Source organism: Hirundo rustica, chromosome 28, assembly GCF_015227805.2.
Source record: "Hirundo rustica isolate bHirRus1 chromosome 28, bHirRus1.pri.v3, whole genome shotgun sequence".
Lineage (NCBI taxonomy): Eukaryota > Metazoa > Chordata > Aves > Passeriformes > Hirundinidae > Hirundo > Hirundo rustica.
This window is the reverse complement of record NC_053477.1, coordinates 1,122,439-1,148,536: the sequence shown is the minus strand read 5'-3', so window position 1 is coordinate 1,148,536 and position 26,098 is coordinate 1,122,439. Positions and strand designations below refer to the sequence as shown.

Sequence of the window (26,098 nt, the reverse complement as noted above, 5' to 3'; positions counted from 1 at the left end):
GGTGGAAGGATGGATTCCCACCACCCTCAGGGTGGTCAGGGCACAAGCCTCCCCTCCCTCGCCCTTCATGGAGCAGCTTGGGATGGGCGAGCATCTTCCCTCTCAGCAGAGCTGGGGAAAGGCTGTTTCACCCAGCTCAGCCCAAGGTCAGGTGCTGCCGCTGAAGAAAGAAAAGTTCTCCGACCGGTTTTCTATTCCCAGCCTCGTGCGAGGGCTGGGTCCAGCCGAGTTCCAGGTTTCCGGTGCTTTGGATGACAGGGCAAAGTCAATAACTGGTCACCGGTGTCACGCTGATGCCGGTGGGTTTGTGGGGATGTGTGTGCCTGTGTCCAATGAAACCTCGTTGGAAACTATGTGGAGCAGCGCTGGAGCGATGAATCATGGGGCAGGTGAACCCAGATGAGTTTACGCCTCTCCTGGAGCATCTCCAGCTCCAAGGTCATACCAGCTGCTCCATGCTTGGATGGTCTGGTTCCCAATTTCTCTATACCCACCTGTGCCTCAGTTTCCCCAGTATAAAAGTGGGTTAGGACCCTCACTGGGTTCCCAACGGTCTCCTGGGGGTCCCCAGGAGCAGCAGTGCCCCACGGGGGGCTTTGCTTTGTGCTGTGAGTCAGGCTGGTCTCAGGGTTCCAGGATGCTCCGTCCCTGCTCTGGCCGCTGGGCACGGCTCTTCCTCCCGCTCCGACATTGTTATTACTGCACCATTCGTCCTTAAGGAATCACATTAGAGAAATTAGAGCTCCTTGTAGCTCCAATCCCTACAATCAGCTGCTTCCTTTTCCTAAGGAACGTGGCATTAAATGCTGATAGATTATTACAAGCCCATGTGGAGCCAGGAAGCAGCTGGGATGCCTTGAAAAGATTTCCATTGGGAGCTTTATTCCATGAAAGGAATTCCAAAACCAACTGAAAAACCTCAAATTAAAAAAAAAAAAAAATTACTTTATTTAGAGGAATTGGTTTAGCAGAGTCCAGCTCCTCATGTCTTTTCTTGACTATGGCAATATCTGGCAAATCAGTGGAGTCTTGGGGAATATTTTCCCTGAATAAACTGATTTTACGGGACAGAAGGATGGGACAGGTCCCCCATTTTGCGTAGACAGTCGCTTCCTTCATCCAGCCAGGCAGGCGGCAGATGGGGAAGGGGGACAGATGTGTCCAGCTATTTTTAGGCTCAAATGCTGCTTTAATTTCAATTTGACCACAGAGAATTTGGCTTTTTAGGGAAAAAAAAAAAAAAAAAAAAAAAAAGCTGGATCAGAGGCTGAATTGAAACGTAGGGGCAGTGACAGAGATTAATGGAATATCCTGAGTTGGAAAGGATCCACAAGGATCGTTGAGTCCAAATCCTAAAATGAATCAGGTCGCGATCTGGGGATTTAACCGAAATGCCTGACAGATTTGTGGTGGGTCCGGCAGGACTGGATCCTCCAGGAAAAGGTGTCTGGTAGCAGGATTGTCTCGCCTCTGGCTTTGGTTGATTCTCTCCGTCTTTCCTTTGAAACGGAGTTACAGTTCCTTGAGCAAAGACACCAAAATGATGTAAATGGCCACGTAGAAAGGACTCTTGTGAAGGCGAAGGCAAGAAGAGCCGGAGCTGCTCCGGACTGGTTGGGAAAGCGGCGGGAGCGGGCAGACGGGTTGGGTAACTCCTGCCCCAGGGCTGCTGGGACCGGCTCTGCTGGGAGCGGGGAGCGGGAGCCGCTCCGGAGGGCCAGGACGTGCCGCGGCCCTCGTAGGGCTCTGGGCCACCACCGCCCGGCCGCGGGCCACGGACTCCCGGATGGGGCCGGGATGGAGCAGGGATGGAGCAGGGATGGAGGCGAGGAGGAAGGCGGGATGGTGGAGGCAGATCCCGGCCCCAGCGCTGCTCCCAAACGATGCTTCCCAAGGTTTTCGGGGCGCAGCGGACACCCCCCGCCGTCCGTGGCCGCGCACGGGGAGCGGGACACGCGGGCGTCGGAGCGAGCGCCACGGGCCGCGGGGTGATGGATGCGACCTGACGGGTGCACAGGGCAGCGCACGTTCACACGCATGTGACAGCAGCGGGCACACCGGGGCGGAGCGGCGGCTGCGTGCGGGGACACACACACGGGCTGGGGCACGGCCACGGGCGCACACACGGACTGCGGGCACGGCCACGGACTGCGGGCACGGCCACGGGCACACACACGGACTGCGGGCACGGCCACGGGCACACACACGGGCTGGGGCACGGCCACGGACTGCGGGCACGGCCACGGGCGCACACACGGACTGCGGGCACGGCCACGGGCACACACACGGACTGCGGGCACAGCCACGGGCACACACACGGACTGCGGGCACGGCCACGGGCACACACACGGGCTGGGGCACGGCCACGGGCACACACACGGACTGCGGGCACGGCCACGGGCGCACACACGGACTGCGGGCACGGCCACGGGCGCACACACGGACTGCGGGCACGGCCACGGGCACACACACGGACTGCGGGCACGGCCACGGGCACACACACGGGCTGGGGCACGGCCACGGACTGCGGGCACGGCCACGGGCACACACAGGGGCTGGGGCACGGCCACGGACTGCCGGCACGGCCATGGCCACACACACGGACTGCGGGCACGACCACGCGTGTTGCCGCCCCAGAGCACCCCCAAACACAGCCTCCCAGTAGACCCCATTAGGCACCTTCACTACACCCCCCGTGCACCTCCCCAGTGCTCCCCCACCCTCCCAATGCACCCCAAACCTCCAGTATCCCGCAATGCACCTCTGATGTAACCCCCCAGGGCACCTGCAGCCCCCCTAATGCACCCCCTGCGCACCTCCCCAGTACAAACCAATGCATGACCCCCAGGACACCTTAATTCACCCCCCGGTGCAACCCCAACGTCCCTAAAGCACCCCTGATGAAACCCCAGGACACCCCAATGCACCCCCCGGTGCATCCCGCAGTAGTGCATGCCCAATGCACTTCCCGTACACACCCCTGCACCCCCAGCCCCTTCAGTGCATCCCCAGTTCACCCCTCCAGTGCACCCCCAGCCCACCCGTGCCCTCCTCGGTGCACTCACAGCCCCCAGTGCACCCCCAATACCCCCAGTAACCCCTGCTGCATGCCCAGAATCCCTCGTATAACCCAGCCTCCTCAGTGACCCCAACGCACCCCCCAGCTGCACCCCCAGACACATCAGTGCCCAGCCCAGTGAAACCCCCACCCCTCCCAGTACCCCCCAGTCCCTCCAGGGCACCCCCAATACACCTTCCCTATGCACACCCAGGCCCCTAGTGCTGACCCCCAATACACCCTTCCAGAGCACTCCCGAGCCCCCCACCCCCCTGACCCTGCAGTGCATTGCCACCCCTTCAGTGCCCACCCCACTGCACCGCCAATTCACCCCTCCAGTGCACCCCCGGACACTCCACTGTACCCCCGGCCCCCCGTACCCACCCCAGTGCACCCCCAGTGCTCCCCCAATTCACCCCTCCAATGCACTCGCTGTCCCCCAATGCACCGTCCAATGCACTTCCCAGTGCATTCCCAGGGCATTCCCTCAGCACCCACCCCAATGCACCTCTCCAGTGCACCCCCAGTACCCCCAATGTCCTCTCAGTGCCCTCCCACTACCCACCCCACTACCCTACCCAGTGCCCCCCCGTGTAACCCCCAGTGCCTCTCCAGTGCACCCCCAGTGTCCCCCCAATGCATCCAGCCCCAGCCCCCCAACGCATCCCCCACTGCCCTCCCGGTGTAAACCCAGTGCACCCCTCCACTGCACCCCCAGCCCCCCCAGCGTCCCCCCCAGTGCCCTCCCAGTGCTCACCCAATGCACCCCACCGTGCTCACCAGTGTTCCCCCTAGTGCTCCCCACAATGTCCCTCCCGTGTCCCCCCAGTGTCTCCCGCGTGTGCCCTCCCCCGCCCCCCTAATGCACGCCCAGTGCCCTCTCAGTGCCCCCCAATGCACCCCCCATGACCCCCCAGTGTTCCCTCCAGTGTCCCCCAATGCCGTCTCAGTGCCCTCTCAGTGCACCCCCGGTGTCCCCCCCACTGCACCCCCACGGCCCCCAATGCACCCCCAGTGCACTCTCAGTGTCCCCCCAGTGCCCTCCCAATGCACCCCGTGTCCCCCCCCAGTGCCCTCTCAGTGCCCTCCCAATGCACCCCCAGTGTCTCCCCCCGTGCCCCCCAGTGTTCCCCAATGCACCCCCAGTGTCCCCCCCCAGTGTCCTCTCAGTGCCCTCCCAATGCACCCCCAGTGCCCCCGCAGCCCCCCGGGCTGGGCGCGGCCCCGCCCCCCGCGCGCGCCGGGCACACACCCTCGCGGCTCAGCCAATGGGGAGCGGCGGCGCGGCCGCGTCACCGGCCCGGGGGAAGCTCCTCAATGAGCGCGATTGGCGCGGGGAGCGCGCGGCGCTGCCGGGGCCGCTCTGCTCCCACCGAGCCGGGCCGAGCCGAGTCGAGCCGAGCCGAGCCGAGCCGAGCCGAGCCGAGCCGAGCCGGGCCGAACCGGGCCGAGCGCTCCGCTCCCGCCATGATCGCATCGCACCTCCTCGCTTACTTCTTCACCGAGCTCAGCCATGACCAGGCGCAGAAGGTGAGGGGGGCGCGGCGCACGGGGTGAAAGTGAGGAGGGAAAAATGGGAGAGGGAATGGGAAAGGTGAGAAGGGAAAAGTGGAGAGGAAAAGGGGAAGGGGAGTGGAAAAAGAAAAAAAAGGGGGGGGAAGAAGAGAAAATGGGAGAAGAGAAAAAGGGAAGAAAAAGAAAAAAAAGATGGGTAAAAGTAAAAAAAAACAAAAAAGGAGGGAAAGGGAGAAGGGAGAGTGAAGAGGGAGAGGACAAAAAGAAAAGGGAAGGAAAGGGAAAGGGGAATTAAGGGGGAAAAGAAGAAGAATGAGGGAAAAAAGTTGGAAAAAATGATGGGAAAGGAAGAAGGAAAAAAGAAAAAAAAGCGGAAAAAGGGAAAAGGGAAAAAGGAGAGGAAAGGTGTAAAAAGAGCAAAAAAGAGGGGGAAGGTAAAAAAAAAAGTAAATGGGGAAAAAAAAGGGGGGGGGGGAGAAAAAAACAAACAAACAAAAAAACCCCCCAAAAGTTTCTAAAAGGGAACAGGAGGCGAAATAACCGGGGAGCGAAGGGGAAGCGGGGCGCAGCGGCCGGGCCGGCGGGCGGAGGCCGCGTGCGGTACGTGCCGCGGCCGCGGGACCCCGCGTGGCCGGGCGGGCGGAGGGGGAGGAGGAGGAGAAGGAGGAGAAGGAGGAGGAGGAGGAAAGGGGGGAATCTCCTTGTCTCTCCCCGCCGGAGCCGGGACCCCCGCGGCCGCCCCGCGCAGCACGTGTCGCCGCTTCCCGCCGGCGCGGAGCATCCGCGGGCGCGGAGCATCCCCGGGAGCCCGTTCCTCCGCTCCCCTCCTCCCAGGGCAAGGAGCCGAAGCCCCCGGTGGGGAGCGGGGTCAGCCCGAGGCACGAGCCCGAAGGTGGCACTTGCCCCCCGAGTCCCCTTCCCCGCGCGGTGACCCCCGCCCCAAGCCGCGCCTGCCCCCCCATCCCTGCGCTGACAGTGACGGAAAACACCTTTCTGTCTCCCGTTCCCGTAACTTTGTGGTTCTGAATTCTTTATTTGGGGGTCCTGAACTCCCCCGAGCCTGTTCCCAGACTGCAAGCCCAAGCAGCCGCGTCCCGTTGGGATGGATGCACGGAGTGCTGGTCACCCCTGCCTCCTGAGCTCAGGCACTGGAAAAGCTCGAGCGTTCCTGCTCGCCCAGGGCTGCGGGAGCAGCCAGCCTTTGTCTGGCCAGGACAGCGCTTAGGCTGGGCTTAATAAATTCTTCCAAGAGAAAAAATGCTGGATGGGAGAGAGTGCAGAGGCTCAGTGTCCTGCGGTGCTCCGCTGGCATCAGGGAATAGGGCAGAGAGGAATTTCGTCTGTAATTCCTGACTCTGCGAAGTGGTCAGGAACGGCTGATCAAAGTGTGAGGTGGTCGGGATTTGCAAATATCGCCATTAAAAAAGCAGAGGAAAATGCTTGGAGAGACCTGGGATAATCCTAGAGATGCCACCGGGGAAGTGAAACTTGCCACGTTGGCCCCTTCACCGGGTGTTAAACAGGAAGGAAATCGAGGCAGAGCATTAAAAAAACAAAAAAACAAAAAAAAAAACCGAACGAAAAAACCCCCAACCAACCGAAAAAAAAAAAAACAAACAACCCCAACCCCAGCTTAAACAAAGTGCAGGGAAAACTTCCCACGGCAAAGCGATCCGTAAGGAAATACGGGCTCGGCTTCTCCCTCTGCTCGCCGGTGGCCCCGGGGTTGTGCAACAGCCAAATCCACGGAAGGGGTTGTGTAACCCTGGCAGAAATAGGCCAGCGGCACAGCCCAGCCCTGGGCTCCGGGCTGCTCACGCCTTCCTTATCGGGAGCTCGGAATAATGCAGAGGGAAAGCTTGGATGGAGGAATTCGCCTTCCTTACCCACTGGGAGAAGGGCGTGCGAAGCCTCAGTAACCGGCTTCTTTTCCCTCCCGGCTCCAAAACCCAAATAAGAAAATGTTGTTGAGATGTGAGGGTGGAAAAAAAATATCCAGGAGCCGCCGGCCAGGGCTTGGGATACTGTGGGAGAATGGCACTGCCCTCCTGGCCGCCTCCACAACTGGATTTCTCTGGGATATTTTTAAACAAATTCCTGTGAATCCTCCCGGTGAGGCAAAGCTGGGAGAGAGCACGGAGTTCAGCTCGGCTCAGGGAGAGGGGGGAGAAGCCAGCTGTCCGACCTGGCTGCTCCCACCGTGGGTGTAGAAATGATTCCTGGTTTATAAATCTCCCCAGGCAAAGGGAAAAGCCAGGGAGTCCCCAGCACAGGGAGGTGTAGGGGATGAAATTCTTGGAAAGCTGTGATTTGTTTGGTTGGGTCTTCTTATCAAACCCTGTATTTCGGGAAAAAAAAAAAAAAAGGTGGTAGCCTGGGATGTGTTTTCCCTTTGGATCATGGAGAAAAGGAGCTCAGCTGGGGTAAAAAAGTGCCTTTTCCAAATGTTGTGGTTTGTGTCCACCTCGAGGCCTTGAAAATAGCCTCAAAAATGGGATTTTTCTTCCCATTCTTGCCATGGAGCAGCTTTACCTGTTCTGCCACTCATCTGGGGCCATATTACCTTCCTCCCCAACTCCTGCCCTTTTCCTGCCTGGAAAGTGGGTTGTCCAGACTTATCTAACCCCCAAGGGATTGTGCAAACTTTAATTAACCTCATCAGCGTCCTTTGAGATCCCGGCTTGAAAGTTTGCCGCTGCTGCCCTGTGTTCCCCTGGGATGTGCCGGCTCACCCTGGGCTTCCTGGTCCCTCAGCCTTGTCATGCCACGGGAGTGGGGGCTGAGCGTCTTTTCTTCCCCTTCCCTCCTTCAAAAGGGAGGAATGATTTTCCTGCATTTGTGGCCTTCCCCAAGCAGGGGCAGGTTTTCCTAATTTTTTTTTTAGTTTTATTTTTTCTTTTGCCGAGGGATTAGTTTTACCCAGCTGATTCCTCCCTGGCTGCCTCTGTGGATATGGAAGGGGCACCTATGACATATTCCTGGAAAACCAACGTAACACCTTTCCTTGAGGCTGCCGAGGTCGATGGCAGGAGCCAAGGTCAATGCTAGGACAGCTTTTCCCACCTTTGGGAAGCCATCCTGTGTCCCCTTGCTCCTCTCCACCTCATCAGAGCTCCCCAGCCTCAGTTTCCCCTCTACAGGGGGATGCTCCCACCATCTGAGGGGGGATTCCTGGGGCCAGTGAGGCTTTGCCATTCAGCATCTGAGCATCTTTGGGATCCCTGCCCCAAAGACCTTCTGGGTTTAGCACGGGGAGAAGGATGATGAGTGGCAGGGACAGGAGCAGTTGGATGTCTCCAGTTCCAGAACCGGAAGGCAGAGCATTTTCCTGGCTGAACTGAGTTTTAGTGGGGCTGTGGGGCAGTGGGGTCACCTGAGGATGGGTCAGTGGATGCTCCGTGGTGTCACTTCCTCGCTGTGAGTGCCCGGCTCCACCTCCGGCGTGGATCCAGCTGCTGTCCCGGGGCTGAGGATGGGGAGGAACCGGCCAAGCAGGAAACATCTGACTCACCCGAGTTCAGGATGACTCCAGGCGTGTGTCATCCGAGGCTTGGCCATGGTGGGGAGGGCACATGGCCTTGGAGTCAGCGTGGAGGAGCTGAGGGACGTGGGTGCCACCAGGGCCAGGGCTGGGGAGGGTGGGTGCAGCCCAGCATCACCCCTGTGTCACCCACGGGACGTCGGGGAAGGGGACGAGCCGGTTCCCTGCTCTGAGTCACCGGGGGTGGGAAACAGGGACAGGCATGGGCAGCGCAGGGACTGAGGACATGGAACAGGCTCTGCCTTGAGACAGGGGATAAAACCTTCCCAGCGCTTAAGGCCTTCACCCTGTAGCCTCTGCTGCTCCCTCTGCCTCGCTTTCCCCAAATTCCTCGCATCCCACCACAGATTCGGGTGGGGTGGGAGCATGGCTGGTGCTTGCACAGCATCCCCCTCCCAGAGAAGCTGGGAGAGAGCCATCATTCCCTAAAACTTCAGGGGTTCTTACAAAACAGCACGCTTGAAGTTAAAAACTGGGATAGGGGGGAAATAATTTAAAGAAAATATAATTCCCAGCAAAAATTTCCCTGGAGAGAAGAGCGACAGCTCATGCTGTGGGTTTTGGGGTGTTCCAGCCTTCCCCAAATGTGAACACTGCTCTGTCATCTTACAGTCAACAAATGTTTGCCTTTGTTGCCAAAAAAAGTGAAGAATCTATCCCAGAAAGCAGCCACCCTCTCCCAGCATTCTGCTTTTGCTCAAAAAGCTGCTGGAATTAGTCACATCCCTCTGAAAAGTGCCGGGGGGAGATGCCGAGGGATGGGAAACACGTGCTTCCCCTCTAGTTCCTGGCAGCCACGTGGCTCTAGAAAAGGATTCAGGGTAAAACAAAAACAAAAGTCAAACAGCTTCCCCTTCTTGGAACCTGGGATCATTAATGGGAAAGAAGTATCTGGGACCTTAGTGCACGAAAGGAACAAAGCTCCCCGGGCCCTTCCCCTTCCTGCTGGGCAGGAGGCGGTGGCGTGGTGCCAGCGTTGTCACCCTCAGCAGCCTTGCCCCGTGTGCCCGAGAGATAGGGAGAGAGTCCCCAGCATCCCTGCAAGGGCAATGTGTGAGCCAAGGAATTTACAGAATCCTGGAACGGTTTGGGTTGGAAGGGACCCTAAAGCCCATCCAGTGCCTCCCCCTGCCATGGCAGGGACACCTCCCACTGTCCCAGGGAGCTCCAGTGTCCAAAAGTGTCCAACCTGACCTGGACACTTCCAGGGATCCAGGGACAGCCACAGCTGCTCTGGACACCCTGTACCAGGGCCTCCACACCCTCCTAGGGAAGAATTCCTTCCCAATATCCCATCTAACCCTGCCCTCTGGCAGTGGAAAACCATTCTCTGTGTCCTGTCCCTCCAGGCCCTTGTCCAGATTCCCTCTCCAGCCCTCCTGGAGCCCCTTTAGGCTTCTCCTCTCCAGGCTGAACAGCTCCCACTCTTTTCTATGGAGAATGGCATTGACTTGGAATTGAGTTATTTGTAGATTAGTTAATTAATATTTCCACAGCACTGATCCTTTGGGGTCCAGGCTCCTTAAGAAGAGTCTTGAGGAGTAGAACGGTATCCAGCTGCAGTGCTGGCAATGGAGCTACAAGTTTGGAAATCTAAAGCTGTTTTTTTGGGTTGCTTTAAGCTCAGCACAGCTCATCTCAGCTTGGCTCAGCTCAGGTCACCCAGCAGCAGAAATTGGGCAAGTTGAGATTTCCTGAGTTGTGGGGCGGGCGGACCTTTCCCAGCGGTGGCCGTGCAGCCGGGACAGGCGACCCTGGGCACCTCTCCAGCATCCGGCATGGAAATGAGCTGAGCCTTGGAGACAGCCTTGAGCCAAGAGATGGGGATTTGCTGGGGTCTGGTTCAAAAACGTGGCATTGAGCTCATTTACACCCACAGCTGCTCCGTGATCTGGAGCTTTAACACGATGTCCTGGGCTGGGGCATGCCCAACGCTTCCAGCTTCTATCCCTTCCTTTTCCCTTCAGTTTGTTTAGATTTCCTTGAGGAAACACCATTATTTAGGCTGGAAGCTTTCCAGAAATTCAATTGCCCCCTTCAGGATCCTAACCTAGTGACTTTATTTGTTTGGAATTGGCAATCTGAGCGAAACTATTCTTCAGAACTGTTCTTCAGAAACGTTAAGCAAATGAGAATGTGTTTTGTCTTGAAAGGTGTTCACGCTCTGGCACGGCAGGCTGAATTCCCTGTTTTGTCCCATCTTTGTAACCATTTGAGGGGTGCTTGGAGTAACCAGCTGGGCCACAGGGCTGGGAAGTTTTGGGAAGGACAGTGGCCATGGCTCTTCCTGCACAACCAGGGTGGTTTCAGTGGGGAAGGAGCTGTCCTGCTGTACGCCCTGACCTGCTTTAGCTGCCAAGTGGGGTGATATCCACGTTGGGAGAAGATGATCCAGGTTTTAAGGGCTTTGGAGATTAGAGGGAGGTCACCCTGTTCCTTAGGCTGAGGTTATTCTTGGTGTGCTGCAGCCTGGAGGACATGGGGGACGTGCTGAGTGGGGCCTGTCCTGGGGGAGCGGGGTGAAGCCTCAGCGGGGTTTCCCTGTACTGGGATTTTTGGGCTGGGGGTCTTCACTGCCGAGGAGCTCCCAAAGCACCCAGCTTCTCTGGGCTGAGGCCTGTCTGCTCTGGGTTGATGGCATTGACTGATAACCCTCGGGATAACCCCTGGCACAGCTCAAGGGGAGGTTTCCTACCCTGGGGCTATCATGGAGGTGAGCTCCAGCCTCAGAGCCACGTCTTAGCCAGTTAACTGGAGGTTACTGGTGCCAGTAACCAGAGTCTCAGCACATGGGAGGGAATTTTCAGCAGGTGAAAGCAAACAGGAGGGGAGGGAGGAGAGTGTTTGACTTCCTGCTGCTTGGCTGGATAAGGAGAGGCTGGTAAACAACCAATGCCAGTAAATTTCCAGGTTTCCTTCTCCTTGGCCTTTCTCTTGTGTCTACCTGGTCTTCTAGCTCCTGATTTTGGGAAGGAGCTGAAAGCACCAGGAGAAAGGGGGAGGAAGTTTTACTCAGAGGATGTTGCTCTGTAGGGGATGCAGCATCACTCCTGGAATGTGCTGGACTGGGCTTTCCTCCATCCTCTGACCTCGCCAAAGGGATCTCAGCTCCCAAATTTCCAACAGAACTCGGAGTGGGGGCAAAAGGATGTGCTGGAGCGCCCTGAGCCTGAAATACAAGCAGCCAAAACCGCAGCAGGGCTGTTGTGTCCAGCCCAGGGTCAGATGGCACATCCGTGAGCGAGGTCACACTGGCTCTGGTGCAATTACTTGCCCACAAAATGCCCATTTCCTCCAGCACAGCCCCATAAAGCGCAGTCTGAGCCCGGGTTCCGGGCACCTGGTGTTACGTGCCTGCAGACAGGTGAGCGCACGGGGTGGAGTTTTCCTCTTGACTTCTCAGGGCTTGCAGCTGCCCTTTAATTAATTCTAAGTGAAGCTAATTGAAGCTGGGCATCGTTTGGGAGTGGGCAGTGTCCACCTCTCCCGCTCCCTGCTCCGGCCAGGCTGCACAGGCACTCGTGGTGCTGATGGATGGCTGAGGTGGAGCTTTTCCATGCCGTTCCCAGGCAAGACAAAATGTTTTGATGCCATTTATAGAAGGGCTTCTCCATATTGTCAGCTCAAGGGTATTACAGTTTTCAGGAACAGGGGAGTGAGGTGGATTTCTTCCCTTTCTGGCCACGGCACGCGCTTGTGTCATTCCAGCACTTACTTGTGTCACTCCAACTCCCACTTCTGTCACTTCAGTGTGGTTTGCTCGAGGATGTTGAGTAGCTCTTGGCTCTTGGGGTGATCTCAGCAGTGGAGAAATGACAGGGCAGTGGATTCCTACCGAGCATCCTTGGTGTGGGAAGAGGCCCTGAGGGTCAAGGTCAAGGTGCGCTGATGCCGTGGAATGGGAAGGGCTTTGCACCTGGAAAACCTCCACTGCTGACCTCCTGACTCACTCCTGAGTTTGAATTCCTGCTTCTGTAGTAACCTGTTTGGGTGTCTGTAGGTGACTGAGCGGGAAGATGCTTTGGAGCATCAGGAGCAACTTGTGGTTCGGCATTCCCAAGCTGGCAGAGTCTGGGGAGGGGATGCAGGGTGGCATTTGGTGAGCACCGTGCAGAGAGGTGCAGGAGCAGGGGTGGGTGATGCCTGGGATGAGCAATTCCAGCAATGCTGCCATGTCCTGCCCTTTGGGATGGGTCAGAACCTGCTCCTGCTCCTTGTGTCAACCCCAGGAGCCTTGGGAGGGGCTGGATGCTGTCCTGAGCGTGTCTGTGTCCATCTCCCCAGCCCTCCGTCTGACCTTTGGGCTTTATCTCCACCTTTCAGATCGACAAATACCTGTACCACATGCGGCTCTCCGATGAGACCCTCCTGGAGGTGTCCCAACGTTTTGAGAAGGAGATGGAGAAGGGGCTGGGAGCAGACACCAACCCCACCGCCTCCGTGAAGATGCTGCCCACCTTCGTCAGGTCCACCCCAGACGGGACAGGTACTGTGAGAGCAGAGGGAGGGCTGGGAGCACCAGTCCTCCTGGCACTGCCGAAACAGGGATGGCACCCACAGCCACCTTCACAGCTGGTTTTTGGGGCTTCATCCTGCTCAGGCTGAGCGTGGGGACAGGCCTCGCTCCCCGCTCTGTGCTGGGGCTGGAGGGGCTCCCAGTTCCTGCTGGTAGGAGGGAGGGAGAGAAGCCGCCCTCGCGTGCCCTTGCTGGCAGGACAGAGACAGTCACGGGTCCGGCTCATCAGATTTCATTAGCAGTGAGGCGGCAGCAGTGCCAGCGCTGTCTGAGTGCCACCAGGGCCCCGGCAGGAGCAGGGGCTCTGCAGCCCTCACAATGTGGCCTTTCTGCCTCTCCCCAAGCTGCCCACGGCATGCTCCAGCCAGGCACATTCTCCTCTCAGCCCAAAGAGCTCCTCCTTCAGGCATCCATATGGGAAAGTTCCTTGTTCCCACTTCCCAGCCCGGTGGGAAGGAGCTTGTGTCCATCCCTGCAGCATCAGCCCTTGCCTTCAGGAGTACCCAGGTGTACCCAGGACCCAGCAAGTGTTTGGAGTGGTCCTGGCTGCTGAAGGGAAGGAGGGACAGACAGAGCTCTGAGCAGCTGAAGCTGCTCCAGTTCCCCACCTGGGCTGGCAGCAGCCTTGGAAAGGGACCCAGGGATGGTTGATTGTGTTGGATGCAGTTGTTCGGAGTTGGGGTTGCCCTGGTGCTGGCACCTACACGGGGATCTGTGCAAAACCTCAGTGGCAGAGGCTGCTGGCCACCAGCAAGAGAGGGGGACAAAGAGGGACAGAGTCCAAATCCCTCATGACTGCTGGCTCTCTGCTCCCAGGGGGCAAGGACAGAAGTGAAAGGACCATGGAATCATAGAATCATGGAATGGTTTGGGCTGGAAAAGCCTCTACGTTGGTCAAATCCAACCACTCCCCAGCACTGCCAAGGCCACCACTGACCCATGTCCTCAAGTGCCACATCCACTCAGCTGCTAAATCCCTCCAGGGGTAGGGATTCCAGCAGTGCCCTGGGCAGCTGTGCCAGGGCTGTACAGACCCTTCCATGAAGGAATTTCCCCAGTGTCCAACCTAAACTTCTCTTAGCACAACCTGAGGCCGTTTCCTCTTGTTCTGTTCCTTGTTCCCTGGCAGCAGAGCCTGACCCCCACCCGACTGCACCCTCCTGTCAGGAGTTGTAGGTGGTGACAGAAGGTCTCTGCACCGGTGAGCACTGCTGGGTGTTGCTGGTAGTGTCTCAGTGAGTTTGGGGATGGTGGTGAAATCTGCGTCGCTGGGGAGAAACAGACATCATGGAATGGTTTGGATGAAAGGGGCCTTAGAGCCCATCTGGTGGCACCTCCTGCCATGGGACACCTTCCACTAGCCAAGGGTATTAATAATATCCAACTTAAATCTCTGCTTTTTCAGTTTAAAACCATTCCCCTGTCCTCTCACTACACCCCAGCTAAAAGTCTGTTTCCACCTTCCCTGTGAGTCCCTTTAATTCTCAAAGCATCCCCTGATCTGGGCCCCCCCAGCTGCACTGACACCCAAAAGTTGGGCCTGGCTGCCTGCCTTGGGATCAAGATTCCAATCTATTTAAATGCTGGAGAATATTTTTAATTACAGGGATAGCCAGGAGCCGCCCCTGGGCATGGGAAGTGGTGCAGCCAAAGGCGCTGGGTGCAGGTGGAGCGTGTGTCAGCACTTTCAGCACCCTGACCCGCCGTCGGGAGAAGGAGCAATCCCTCCCCATGCCCTTACAAGACAGATCCTTGGCACCCTTCCCTGTATCCACCTTCTCCAGTGTCCCAGCTGGCATTTCTCACCCGGGGGAGGGGGGAAAGAGGAACGGCAGCATGGAAAATGTCACATGAGAGGGATGCTGGGGCAGTCACGGTGCTGCAGCTGCCCAGCGGCGCTGGAAAATGTGGGAGTTGAGAGCAAATCACGAGGAACTAAGAGCTGGGATTCGCTGTCCAGCTCGAACTGGATCCAGCCTCTGAGTGGTGACAGTGTCCCTTGGGTTTTGGGGAGGGGGCTGGAAGGTTTGGGGCTTGGTGCCGGGTCCTTGGCACAGATGGTGTGGCAGCACCTTGGGAGGAGCTCACTGTACAGGGTTACATCTTTCCTTCTTTACTCTTTTTAAAGCTCCTGGGCAAAGTCTGACCTGGGCTGGGCATCTGTGCCAGGTGCCAGTAGCTGTTCCCAAGTTATTCCTTTGTTCCAGCCGTGCTCTGACCTGATATTGGTGCCACAGGCTTCCCAACCATCCACCTGTAGAATGTCTCTGTCCTCCCTGCCCTCCTCCTGCAGCTCCAGCGTCTCTGCTCTGGGATTAGACCCTGTTTAATGCGCAGCTCCCGGGATGCAGGGGGATGAGAAGCGCTTACGGAAATACAAGGTCATATCTGCAGGTTAAGCCAAAACACAGCCCTGGCTCCTGGCTCTCGGTGGCTTTGCCATTCCAATGCGGTGTGATAAGAGGGGGGAATTCTGCTTTGAAAGCAGAAACTTCTAAAATCAACTTTTCCTGCTTTGCTTGGCTCTGGCACGCATTGGAGCACCACCATGCTGTGCTGGCAGCGAGGTGCAGGGGAAACTGATCCCAAATAAACTTCTCCTTGGAGCCCATGACTCTTCCAAGGGCTTTCCCTGCTCCATTCCTGGTTTTTCCAGGCTTTTCCAGGGTCCCCAGGTTTCCTCCTCCACGGTGGTGTTGACACAAGGATTTTATGGTGCATCCTCTGTTAAGGCCCAGCAGCTGATAGCCCCAGCCTGGAGCTTTCAAGGGGATGCAGCAGGACTTGGGCGTCAAATCCCTGGAAATGCGAAGGATGGCTCTTAGCAACACCTTTCCCTTGGCTGGTGGGCTCAGCTCCTGCCAATAACTGGCTGTCTCTGCAGGAAAACCAGCTCATGTGGTGCAGAGATTTGAAAGGCTTGAAAAAAATGTCTGTTTTCATGCCCTGAGTCCTGTGGTTGGGAATTTACCAAATTCCCAGCAAGGTTTCCCAAGGAAGTTGTGTCTGCCCCATCCCTGGAAGTGTACAAGGCCAGGTTGGATGGGCCACAGGGCCTGGTGCAGTGAAAGGGCAGGGGAGTGGAGCTGAATGGTCCTTAGGGTCCCTTCCAACCCAAACCGTTCCATGAATTAGCTGGAAGAAGGGAGAGGCTGCCAGGTGGTGGCAGAGGGAAACGCCAGGGGCTGCAACTCCACCTTCTCCTGCATCTCCCTGGAGTCTGGGCCTCCCAGCATTTCCTCTTCCTCTTATTTTTCATTAATCCAGTTTGCCAGAGGATTCCTAGGCAACGGAATTGCAGCGGGTTGGAAGTCTTGAGGTGGGATCTCTGGGGTGACCAACCTCTGAGGTGCTGGGACCTGATCCCACACGTGCTGCTGTTCCCAGGAGCAGAGCAGGTTTTCCAGGCACTCAACTCTCACCCTTTGCCAAGAGCAAACAGCTCCTGGAATCGGGGCTCTGTTTGCCTTCACTCTTTGGCTTGTGGGCTCAGCACCAGCACTGATATCTTATCATGGGCCCTGGGAGCCCAAATCAGGGGGCAGTGCCCAGCCCTGCTGCCCATCCCGTGTTCCCAGCATGGCTGGGAATTTTCCGAGGGAGAGTTTGCTGCCTTTTTCCTCCTGCAAAGTTGATCCATCCAGAAATTACCCCCAAACTGCTTGTGTTGATCCTGCGGTGCTGAGCAGAGTGAGGGGGGTTTTGGGGGGTGTTTGGGGCGAGGGCAGAGCAGAGCTGGTCCCACACGGCTCTGGGGCCATGAATCCCATGGGGTGGCTTGGCCAAAGCGCCCGGTGTGTGAGGGCTGGGCAGGACAAGGGAGCTCCTCAGCCCTTTTTTTTGGGATTCTCCTGGGTTCCCTGCGTTGCCTCCAAGGAGCTGAGCAACCTGTGACCCTTTTGGCTCCAGTGCCCTTAACCCTGGCATATTTATCAGCCCCCCTGAGGTGTTCTCCACGCTCTGCTAATGAGCGGAATGGCCTCGGTGCCGATGGCCAGGGAAGCCCAGCGCAGCGTGACCCGTGTGAGGGGCAGGACGTGGTGCCAGCGCTGCCCAGCTGGGCACCGCTGTGGCTGAGGGTGGTGCCCGTGCTGGGCTCACCAGGGACAGCAGGGCAGTTGGGAGCTTCTCCAAGGTTTTCTTGGTGTGTTTTCCATGTGAAGAACCACGGTGGCAGTAGCATGCCCTGTGGCTGGCAGACAGGCTGTGAGACGAGCTGCCAAACTGCTTTAAAGCTCATCACTGCGCAGGGTCAAGGGGAGGAGGAGAAAGGAATACCAAAGGAATACCCGGGGACTGAGTGGTGCAAAGCAGGAGCTGGGTGCCCCGACAGCTCTGTGCTCTTCAGTGATGCGATGCTCTGACCCCTCTCTGGGTGATGTTCTGGCCCCCCAAGGTGCTGCTCTGACCCCCAGCTGCACTCGCCCTTCCCCATGCCCAGCTCTGATCCCGCTGGAGCCGCGCATGGCCTTGGAGCTCTCATTCATTCCTCATCTCCTTGGAGCACAGCAGCTGCTTTCCATGGCCCTTTCCCACCTCTATAGAGCTGCTGCAGCTCCCAGCCGGTGCCGTGCCCCGTTCCCTCGCCCCGAGCCCTTGGAGGGTCAGCCCAGGAAAGCGGCCCGGCCAGCTGGAGCCCCGGGGGCCGGGACTGGAGCTGCCTTTTCAGCTGGAGTCACTGGAGATGCCGGCTGGCGTGTGCATACTAATGACCCGCGGGTTTTGTTCCCACTGTGGCCCCTTTGTGTGGCACAAAGGGGCGCCGGGCTCGGCCCGGGGGGAGCCAGCACAGCACATTTGATGCATTCAGGGCTCCAACAGTGCTGATGGAGGGCTTTCCCCGGCCCTCTCCCCACTAAAACAGCCAGCTGGACGCTTTTCCCGCTGCCCGGCTCCCGAGCTCAGCGAGCTGCCTTGAAAACAAGCGGGAGGGGACCCTGCGGCCTCGGCCCTGGGCTCTCCCGGGGAGGCCGTGCCCCTGGAGAAGGCAGCAATGAGGCTCCAAAGCTCTTGGGGAGCTTCTCCCTGCCCGGTTTCTTGCTGCCACCTTCCCCTGTTGCCGTCAGCCACATGCCGGGAGCGTGTGTGAGGGATTGCTGGGGCGGGGAGGGAGCTTGGCCTGGGCTGTGGAGGCTGAGCCTGAACATGAGGGGGTTTGAGCGTATGGGAAACTTAGCCAGGCTCCGGTGTTCCACAGCTGCCACCAGGGATTTAACCCCTTGGGATGGAGGTTTAGGAGCTTCCACAGGCTACTAAGGTCAGGAGTGGCTCTTCTGCCTTCTTCCTGATGGAGCCTGAGGCTAGAGCTCATCTTCCCTGGGATCCGCCTTGGTTTGGGCATGGACTTCTCTGGGTGGGGCTGGTGGGATTTATCCTCCTGCCACACCCTCCCCAAGGCATCTGGATCTGGCTCAGTAATGGTCAAAATATTGATCCTCCATTGGCTGTGGGGTGCCAGGGGGCAGAGGAGGGGCAGGGAATACAGTGACTGCTCCAATAAAATACAAACAACAACGAAAAATGAAATATAATAAAAAAACTGACCTTATCCTTGTACCTGGGAGGGGGCTGGTTACCTCAGGGCTCTGGCCTGCTGTGGACAGAGGACCCTCCAAATTAACGGGTTGTCCTTATCCTGATCCCACAGAGGATGGGGACTTCCTGGCGCTGGACCTTGGTGGCACCAACTTCCGTGTGCTGAGGGTGAAGGTGTCAGACAACGGGCTGCGGAAGGTGGAGATGGAAAACCAGATCTACGCCATCCCCGAGGAGCTCATGCGTGGCAGTGGGGTGCAGGTGGGTCCCTGGTGTGTCCTGGGGCTGGAGCAGGACTGGGCATCCCACCACCCCTGGGCCAGGGGATCCTGCTGGATCTTGTGAATTCCTGGCAGCCAGCACGGTGATGAGTGGGGGTGGGCAGGGATGCATCCACCTGGAGTGGGCAGCCGGGTGAGATCTCACTCTTGACCTTTTTTCCAGCTTTTTGACCACATTGCTGAGTGTTTGGCCAACTTCCTGGATAAGCTGCAAATCAAAGACAAGAAACTCCCCCTTGGCTTCACCTTCTCCTTCCCATGTTACCAGACCAAGCTGGACGAGGTGGGTGAGGAGCTGTGCTGGGACAGACTGAATTTGCGCTGTGGGTTCCACACCAATTTAAGCTCAGGCTTTTAATTAGGCTCATTGATTTGGGGTCATGTGACCTTTCCTGAAGGGCCACATCTCTTGTTCCTGTTAAGCCATTTCCCAAGCTCTGGGTGAGAGGAGCTTAGGAACAGCACTGTCCTTTTATTTTTATGAATGTTTTTTGTCAGTGAGATGACTCAGTGGCTGCAGGGTCAGGGACGGAGAGGATGGAACATTCCTTCAGGGAAAGCAGAGCTCGGCATCACTTCCCAATAACCCCATTGATTGTCATCTTCTCCAAACACACTATAAGCCCCCTGTTTAAAAGAAAATTAATGTTTGCTGAGGATATTATGCCAGATTGCCTTTTTTAAAGATGTTTGATGACAATAAGTGGTGTTGGATCTCCTGGTTTAAACACGTCTGGCCAGGTTTTCATAGGAGCCTGGAGTGGTTTGGGTTGAAAGGGACCCTCAGGACCATTCAGAGTTCCACTCCCCTGCCACGGGCAAGGTCCCCTTCCGCTATCCCAGGTTGCTCCAAGCCCTGTTCAATCTGGCCTTGGACACTTCCAGAGCCCCTCCCCATCCTGGGTTTCTGCATTTCCTCTAATTTATTTTGAGGGTTTTTTCAGCTACCCCCCATCTGTGAGCTTTGACGGGGTCACCGTGTTGTGCCAGCAGGGTGTGGTGCCGGTGAAGCGAGGGATGTGTCCCGGGAACTGCAGGGGTTTGGGAAGCCAGTGTTTCCCTGGGCTGCCTCCGTGGAAAGCAGCTTTTCCCTGACGTGCCGAGCATCACATCTCCCCGCGCAGCCGGCGCAGGGAGGGCGGTCCCCTGTCCCTCTGCGCCAGCCCCGGGCACCGCTGGCTGTCACTGTCAGCTCCAGCGGCCTTCGGGGAGCCCTGACCTCGCCGGGAGACCAAACATCCCCGAGCCCAGGGAGGCACGTGGCGCCCGCTGCCGCCCACCCGGCTCTGGCTGGCTGCGCTCGGGGCCGGAGGGGCGACGCTGGCTCCCCTGGCCCTCACCTCACCCGTCCCCGGCTCCATGGAGCGCAGCAGCGCCCGCACGCACGTCCTCTCCTCTCCTCCTGCCCGTGCCCCAGCGGCTCCGGGGAGGATTAACGCTTTCCTCCTCTAGACACGGGGCTTTAAAGAGCGGTGAAATACGGAAGCTGCGGGAGCGTCTGTGCCCCCCTGACCTCGCCCAGGTTGCGTCGCTCAGCGCCTCGGTTTCCCCAGCTCTAAGGCAGGGCTGGTGTCTGCCTCTCTGAGGGGGCTGTGGCCATAGGGGCCACAGAGATTTCAAATGTGGTTGAGTCTTTTTCTTCCCCCCAGGGCTCAGCTCAGCCCCCAGCCAGGTGCCTCTGGCCGCAGGGGACTGTGAGCCCCCACCCCAAGGGATGGCTCAGGGATAGTTCCATAGGTACAGTGGGGCCCCCACCCCACAGGGACACCTCAAGGAGCATTCCATAGGCACAATGAGCCTCTCACCCCGCAGGGCTGGGTCAAGGAGCATTCCATAGGCACAATGAGCCTCTCACCCCTCAGGGATGGGTCAAGGAGCATTCCTGGGGCTTGTGAACAGGTTTTGCTGCAGGGCTCAATCAAACCTGGTCAGGGGAACCACGTTCCTCCTTCCAGGGGAGCAACGAGCAGCTCACATGTTATTTCACGGCCGTAAACTTTATCTGACACGGAAGCTGTGGCTGATAGCGCAGCTGGTGGGCTGATAACGGGGGGCTTGCCTGCAGGGCCACATGCCCCTCATGCCAGGAGCCAGGGTGATCTCCAAGCTTCCCTCTTGCTGTTCCCCCTCAGAGCATCCTCGTGACGTGGACGAAGGGATTCAAGTGCAGCAGCGTGGAAGGGAGGGACGTGGTGTCGCTGCTGCGCAAGTCCATCAAGAAAAGAGGGGTAAGTGGCTGGGATGGGGGCACACGGGTCCCTGGCACAGGAGACCTGGGTTCCGTGTAGATGCTTCGGTCTGTTTTGTCGCTTCTGGGTCATCCTCTCTTGTTTCCACCGCCTCAGGACTTTGACATCGACATCGTGGCTGTGGTGAATGACACCGTGGGAACCATGATGACCTGTGGCTATGATGACCACAACTGTGAAGTTGGCCTCATTGTTGGTGAGCTGCAGCAAGGGGGAAGAGCTGGGGTCCATCCCTCCGGGAAAGCCAGAGGGAGATCCTGCTTCTTGCAGGCCTTGGGGTTTTTGGGCAAAAAAAGAGAGGGGGATATCACTGTTGGAAAACCAGCGTTGTCCAGTGTTTGTTTGCTTAGTTCTTCGCTTTCTTTGGTGAGTTGGGCTGTGGCCAAAGGGAAGTTGGGAATAATGAGAATGAAGAATAATGGGAATGAAGGAAAAGCAGTGTCCTTGCTCACCCTGTCCCCATGCTTGGCCCAGGTACCGGTACCAACGCCTGCTACATGGAGGAGATGAGGCACATCGACCTGGTGGAAGGGGACGAAGGTCGGATGTGCATCAACATGGAGTGGGGGGCCTTTGGTGACGATGGGGTGCTCAACGACATCCGCACCGAGTTCGACCGCGAGATCGACATGGGCTCGCTCAACCCTGGCAAACAATTGTGAGCAGATTCTTGGCTCGGGCTCAGGCTCGTGGTTTGTTCAGCATTGTCCGTGCTCCCGTAGTGCTGGTGTTACTGGGACAGGGGAGGTCATCCCAGCTAACTGGGTCACCGCGTCCTCTGCCACTGGTGCAGAGAGGGGCTGTTGTGTCCCAGCCTGGGGCTGTGTCCCAAACCTGGGGCTGTGTCCCAAACCAGGGACTGTGTCCCAAACCAGGGACTGTGTCCCAAACCAGAGGCTGTGTCCCAAACCAGGGGCTGTGTCCCAAACCAGGGACTGTGTCCCAAACCTGGGGCTGTGTCCCAAACCAGGGACTGTCTCAAACCAGGGACTGTGTCCCAAACCAGGGACTGTGTCCCAAACCTGGGACTGTGTCCCAAACCAGGGGCTGTGTCCCAAACCAGGGACTGTCCCAAACCTGGGGCTGTGTCCCAAACCAGGGACTGTGTCCCAAACCAGAGACTGTGTCCCAAACCAGGGACTGTCCCAAACCTGGGACTGTGTCCCAAACCAGAGGCTGTGTCCCAAACCAGGGACTGTCCCAAACCTGGGGCTGTGTCCCAAACCAGAGGCTGTGTCCCAAACCAGGGACTGTCCCAAACCTGGGGCTGTGTCCCAAACCAGGGACTGTGTCCCAAACCAGGGACTGTGTCCCAAACCAGGGACTGTCCCAAACCTGGGGCTGTGTCCCAAACCAGGGACTGTGTCCCAAACCAGAGACTGTGTCCCAAACCAGAGACTGTGTCCCAAACCAGGGACTGTCCCAAACCTGGGACTGTGTCCCAAACCAGAGGCTGTGTCCCAAACCAGGGACTGTGTCCCAAACCAGGGACTGGGTCCCAAACCATGGCTTCCACCCCACCTGCTGCCCTCATGAGCCCCTCATGTGAACGGCCTGATTCCTGTTTCCTTCCTGGCCAGCAAAGTCACCCATCAGCCCAGGCAGACCCTCTCACCTAACGTCCACATCCCAATCCTACAGATCTCCCATTTCCCACAGGGCTGCTGTGGTGTGGGGGTGATCTGGGGCTCCCCTACAAACTGACCAAGCCCCTTCAGATGGCCACAGGTTCTCTTTGCAGAATGGCTTCATATTCTCAGTGATAGGATAAACTGCTCTGGGAGGAGATTACCTAGATTCTGTTTGGGGTGGTGGGCTGCCACGGGGTTTTCAGGCCAGCCTGCGGCCACCTCGTGGCACACACAGCCAAGCACACTTCGTTTAGCTGGGAGAGAGGGAGGCTCGGGGGGAGCTTATGGTGAGGTAGGAGAGGTTTAGGTTGGATATTAGGGAAGATTTCTGTTCTGAAAGGGTGGTCAGGTGTGGCATAGGCTGCCCAGGACAGCAGTGGTGTCACCATCTCTGGAAGGATTTAACAGCTCTATGGATGTGGCACTTGGGGACGTGGGTTAGCGGTGGCCTTGGCTGGGGAATGACTGGACTTGATAACCTTAGGGAGCTTTTCCAGCCCAAATTCCATCCCCTGATTCTATCTCATGCCTCCCCATGGGCAGGTTTGAGAAGATGATCAGCGGGATGTACATGGGGGAGCTGGTCAGGCTCATCCTGGTGAAGATGGCCAAGGAAGGGTTGTTGTTTAGGGGAAGACTCACACCGGATCTGCTCACCACCGGCCACTTTGAGACCAGATTTGTCTCTGCCATTGAGAAGTAAGTAGGATCCAGGGGGTTTCCTGGATCCCAGATCATCTCCCGACATCTGTGGATGGACCATCACTGAGCAAACCTGGACCATCACACGGCGAAAGTTGGATTCCCAAGCACGAACCCCTTTTTGTCCTCCCAGGGAGAAGGAAGGGTTGCAGAAAGCCCACGAGATCCTGAGCAAGCTGGGCCTGGAGCCGTCGCACGAGGACTGCCTGGCCACGCTGCGCATCTGCCAGATCGTGTCCACGCGCTCGGCCAGCCTGTGCGGGGCCACGCTGGCCGCGGTGCTGCGCCGCATCAAGGACAACAAGGGCGTGGAGCGGCTGCGCTCCACCGTGGGCGTGGACGGCTCCGTCTACAAGAAACACCCGCAGTGAGTCCGGGGTGCTGGGACAGGGACACACAGAGGGATCTACTGCTGCCAGCTTGGCGCAAGAGAAGCACCTCCAAATATCCCCTCAGGCACCTTGTTTGGATCCCAGGGGCCCCCAGAGGGTCACACTCAGGTCTCCTTTCCTCCTCCTCCTCCACAGCTTTGCCCGTCGCCTCCACAAGACCGTGCGGAAGCTGCTGCCGGACTGCGAGATCCGGTTCATCCGCTCGGAGGACGGGAGCGGCAAAGGGGCAGCCATGGTGACGGCGGTGGCCTACAGGCTGGCTGCGCAGCACAAGGCCCGGCAGAAGATCCTGGAGCCCCTCAAGCTGAGCCACGAGCAGCTGCTGGAAGTGAAGGAAAGGATGAGGATAGAGATGGAGAGAGGGCTGGGCAAGGAGACGCACGCCGAGGCGACGGTGAAAATGCTGCCCACCTACGTGTGCTCCACTCCCGATGGAACAGGTGATGTGTCCTTTGTAAAACCTCTGTGTGTGAGCCCATGGATGCCCTGCATCCTTGGGAGTGGCTGGATCCTTTGCTGTGGCCGGTCCCTCTTTGTGGTGGGAGTGGCACAAACCTCCAGTTTGATACTGGGCAGAGCACGGAGTCTCTGGGACGTTCTGCACCTGATTTAACACAAAGCCTGGCTCTGTGTGGCCACAAATCCTGCCACAGAATTCTCTCCACCCTCATCCTGGGTTGTGCTCCTGGTTCTTCCTGTGGCTTGGGCGAGTGCCTGACCTTGGCTTGAAGCTTGTGCAGGTCCTGTGCAGGGCCAGGAGCTGGACTTCAGTGATCCTTGTGGGTCCCTTCCAAATCAGGTTTATGATTCGAAGCCTCATCATCACCCCAAGTCTGGAGTAAACTTCTCCATCCTCTTCCCAGCTACATCCCCTGTTCCTACCCCCATCCCCAGCCATGTCTCCATTTCCATCCCTCTCCCTGGAGGAGGGCAGATTTGTGTCTGCTCTGTTCTGCATCCTGGATGCCCTGTGCTGGGATCTCTCCTGATGATCCTCTCTTGGGTTGCAGAAAAGGGAGATTTCCTCGCCCTGGACCTGGGAGGAACCAACTTCCGTGTGCTGCTGGTGCGCGTCAGGAACGGGATGCGGCGCGGGGTGGAGATGCACAACAAGATCTACTCCATCCCTGTGGAGATCATGCAGGGGACGGGAGAGGAGGTCAGGATGGGCAAATAGAGAGGGGAAAGGGGCATCTTCCCTGGGGGGGGTGGAGCAGGGCTGACCATGGAGCTGGTTTTGCCTTTGCAGGGAGCAAAACCAGGATTGGGGAGGGCTGGTGCTCTCCTGCCCGTAGAGCAGTGAGTTCTGCCCAAGGCTCTGGAGTTTGGGAAGCTGGAGACTGGTTTTTAGGTTAGAAACGGTGTTATTCCCAGACATGATTGAACCTCCCCAAATCCCACACACTCCACAAGGGCAGATAAGCATCATCCCCATCTCCCAAACAGGGAAACCACAACACAAGCAGTGAGACGTCTCCAGAGACACATTTGGAAAGAGTTTTGCAAATCACTCCAGGCAGTGCTTGGGGACTGGGAGTATCTCCAGCAGACTGGGCTAGAGGGCTGTGGGGATCCCTTGCAGAGGGTTTGGATTTCCATGTCACCTCCCTCCTGGGACCGGCGAGATGGAGATAATGCAGGGATTTGGCCACACTGTGGGTGGGGAAGAGGGTGAGACTGGGCTTTTTGGGTTTGCTCACCTCCCACAGTGCAGCTGAGCCGTTCAAAGTCCTGGGAGTGATTTGAACATTCCAACAGGAATCCCCAGCAGTTTGGGCAGGCTGGCTTCCAGCTGGGCTATGGCTGTGGTGGTAACTTTTCCCTTTGGCTTTGCTTGTCCAGCTCTTTGACCACATTGTCCACTGCATCTCTGACTTCCTGGAATACATGGGAATGAAGGGCGTATCGCTCCCGCTCGGATTCACCTTCTCCTTCCCCTGCCAGCAGAACAATCTAGATGAGGTAACCCCACCCCTCCTGGCAGCATCCCTGGCTGGTACCTGGCTGTGCCTCCCACCTGCTATTGGGACTCACTGGCGGCTTTTTCCCATAACAGGGAATTCTGCTGAAGTGGACAAAAGGTTTCAAGGCGACAGGCTGCGAGGGAGAGGATGTGGTGGGCCTGCTGAAGGAGGCCATTCACAGGAGGGAGGTGAGCAGCCATGGGGCTGGGAGAAGCCGGTGGCTGCTCCCACATCCTGGCTCTCTTTAGCATCATTAATTGGCCTGTAAAACAAATTACTGGGCTGAGCTCAGGATAATGAGTGTCAGAATTTTCACAGCTGCCCTTACTCATCACTTGAGGTTGGATTTTCAGACCCTGGAGCTACGGGCTGGCTCCTGGCCAGGGCTGGAGCAGACTTGTCTGGCCTTGAGCTCAGGAGACACCGGCTCGTTTCCTCGGCACAGAACACCCTGAGCTCCTGGCCAGGGGCTGCTCCTGGCAGGGCTGACCTGGCCCCTGGGCAGCTGGAGGTGTCTGAGGTCTGAGCTCTACCTGCAGACAGGTGGGGCTGTGGGAAGTCTGGGGGTGCTTCCATGTCTGTGGAGGTGGATGGTCATGGTGTCCGAGGGAGAACAGTTTTAAACTAAAAGAGCAGAGATTTAGGTTGGATGTTAGGAAGAAGTTCCTCCCTGGGAGGGTGGGGAGGCCCTGGCACAGGGTGCCCAGAGAAGCT

At 57.7% G+C, this 26,098-nt stretch overlaps 1 protein-coding gene across 1 annotated transcript in view; it reads left to right on the top strand.

Annotated features, from left to right (window-relative positions):
• Nucleotides 1-4,417: 4,417 nt before the first annotated feature.
• The window catches only part of LOC120764097 (hexokinase-2-like), a 28,317-nt gene continuing 6,636 nt past the window's right edge, over nucleotides 4,418-26,098 (top strand). Inside the window, 13 exon segments of the mRNA XM_040087850.1 lie at nucleotides 4,418-4,588; nucleotides 12,438-12,600; nucleotides 18,278-18,426; nucleotides 18,610-18,729; nucleotides 20,579-20,674; nucleotides 20,792-20,891; nucleotides 21,170-21,353; nucleotides 22,870-23,025; nucleotides 23,162-23,395; nucleotides 23,556-23,860; nucleotides 24,431-24,579; nucleotides 25,263-25,382; nucleotides 25,477-25,572. Of these exon segments, the coding sequence (XP_039943784.1) occupies nucleotides 4,526-4,588; nucleotides 12,438-12,600; nucleotides 18,278-18,426; nucleotides 18,610-18,729; nucleotides 20,579-20,674; nucleotides 20,792-20,891; nucleotides 21,170-21,353; nucleotides 22,870-23,025; nucleotides 23,162-23,395; nucleotides 23,556-23,860; nucleotides 24,431-24,579; nucleotides 25,263-25,382; nucleotides 25,477-25,572 (1,935 nt within the window). The 5' untranslated portion in view covers nucleotides 4,418-4,525.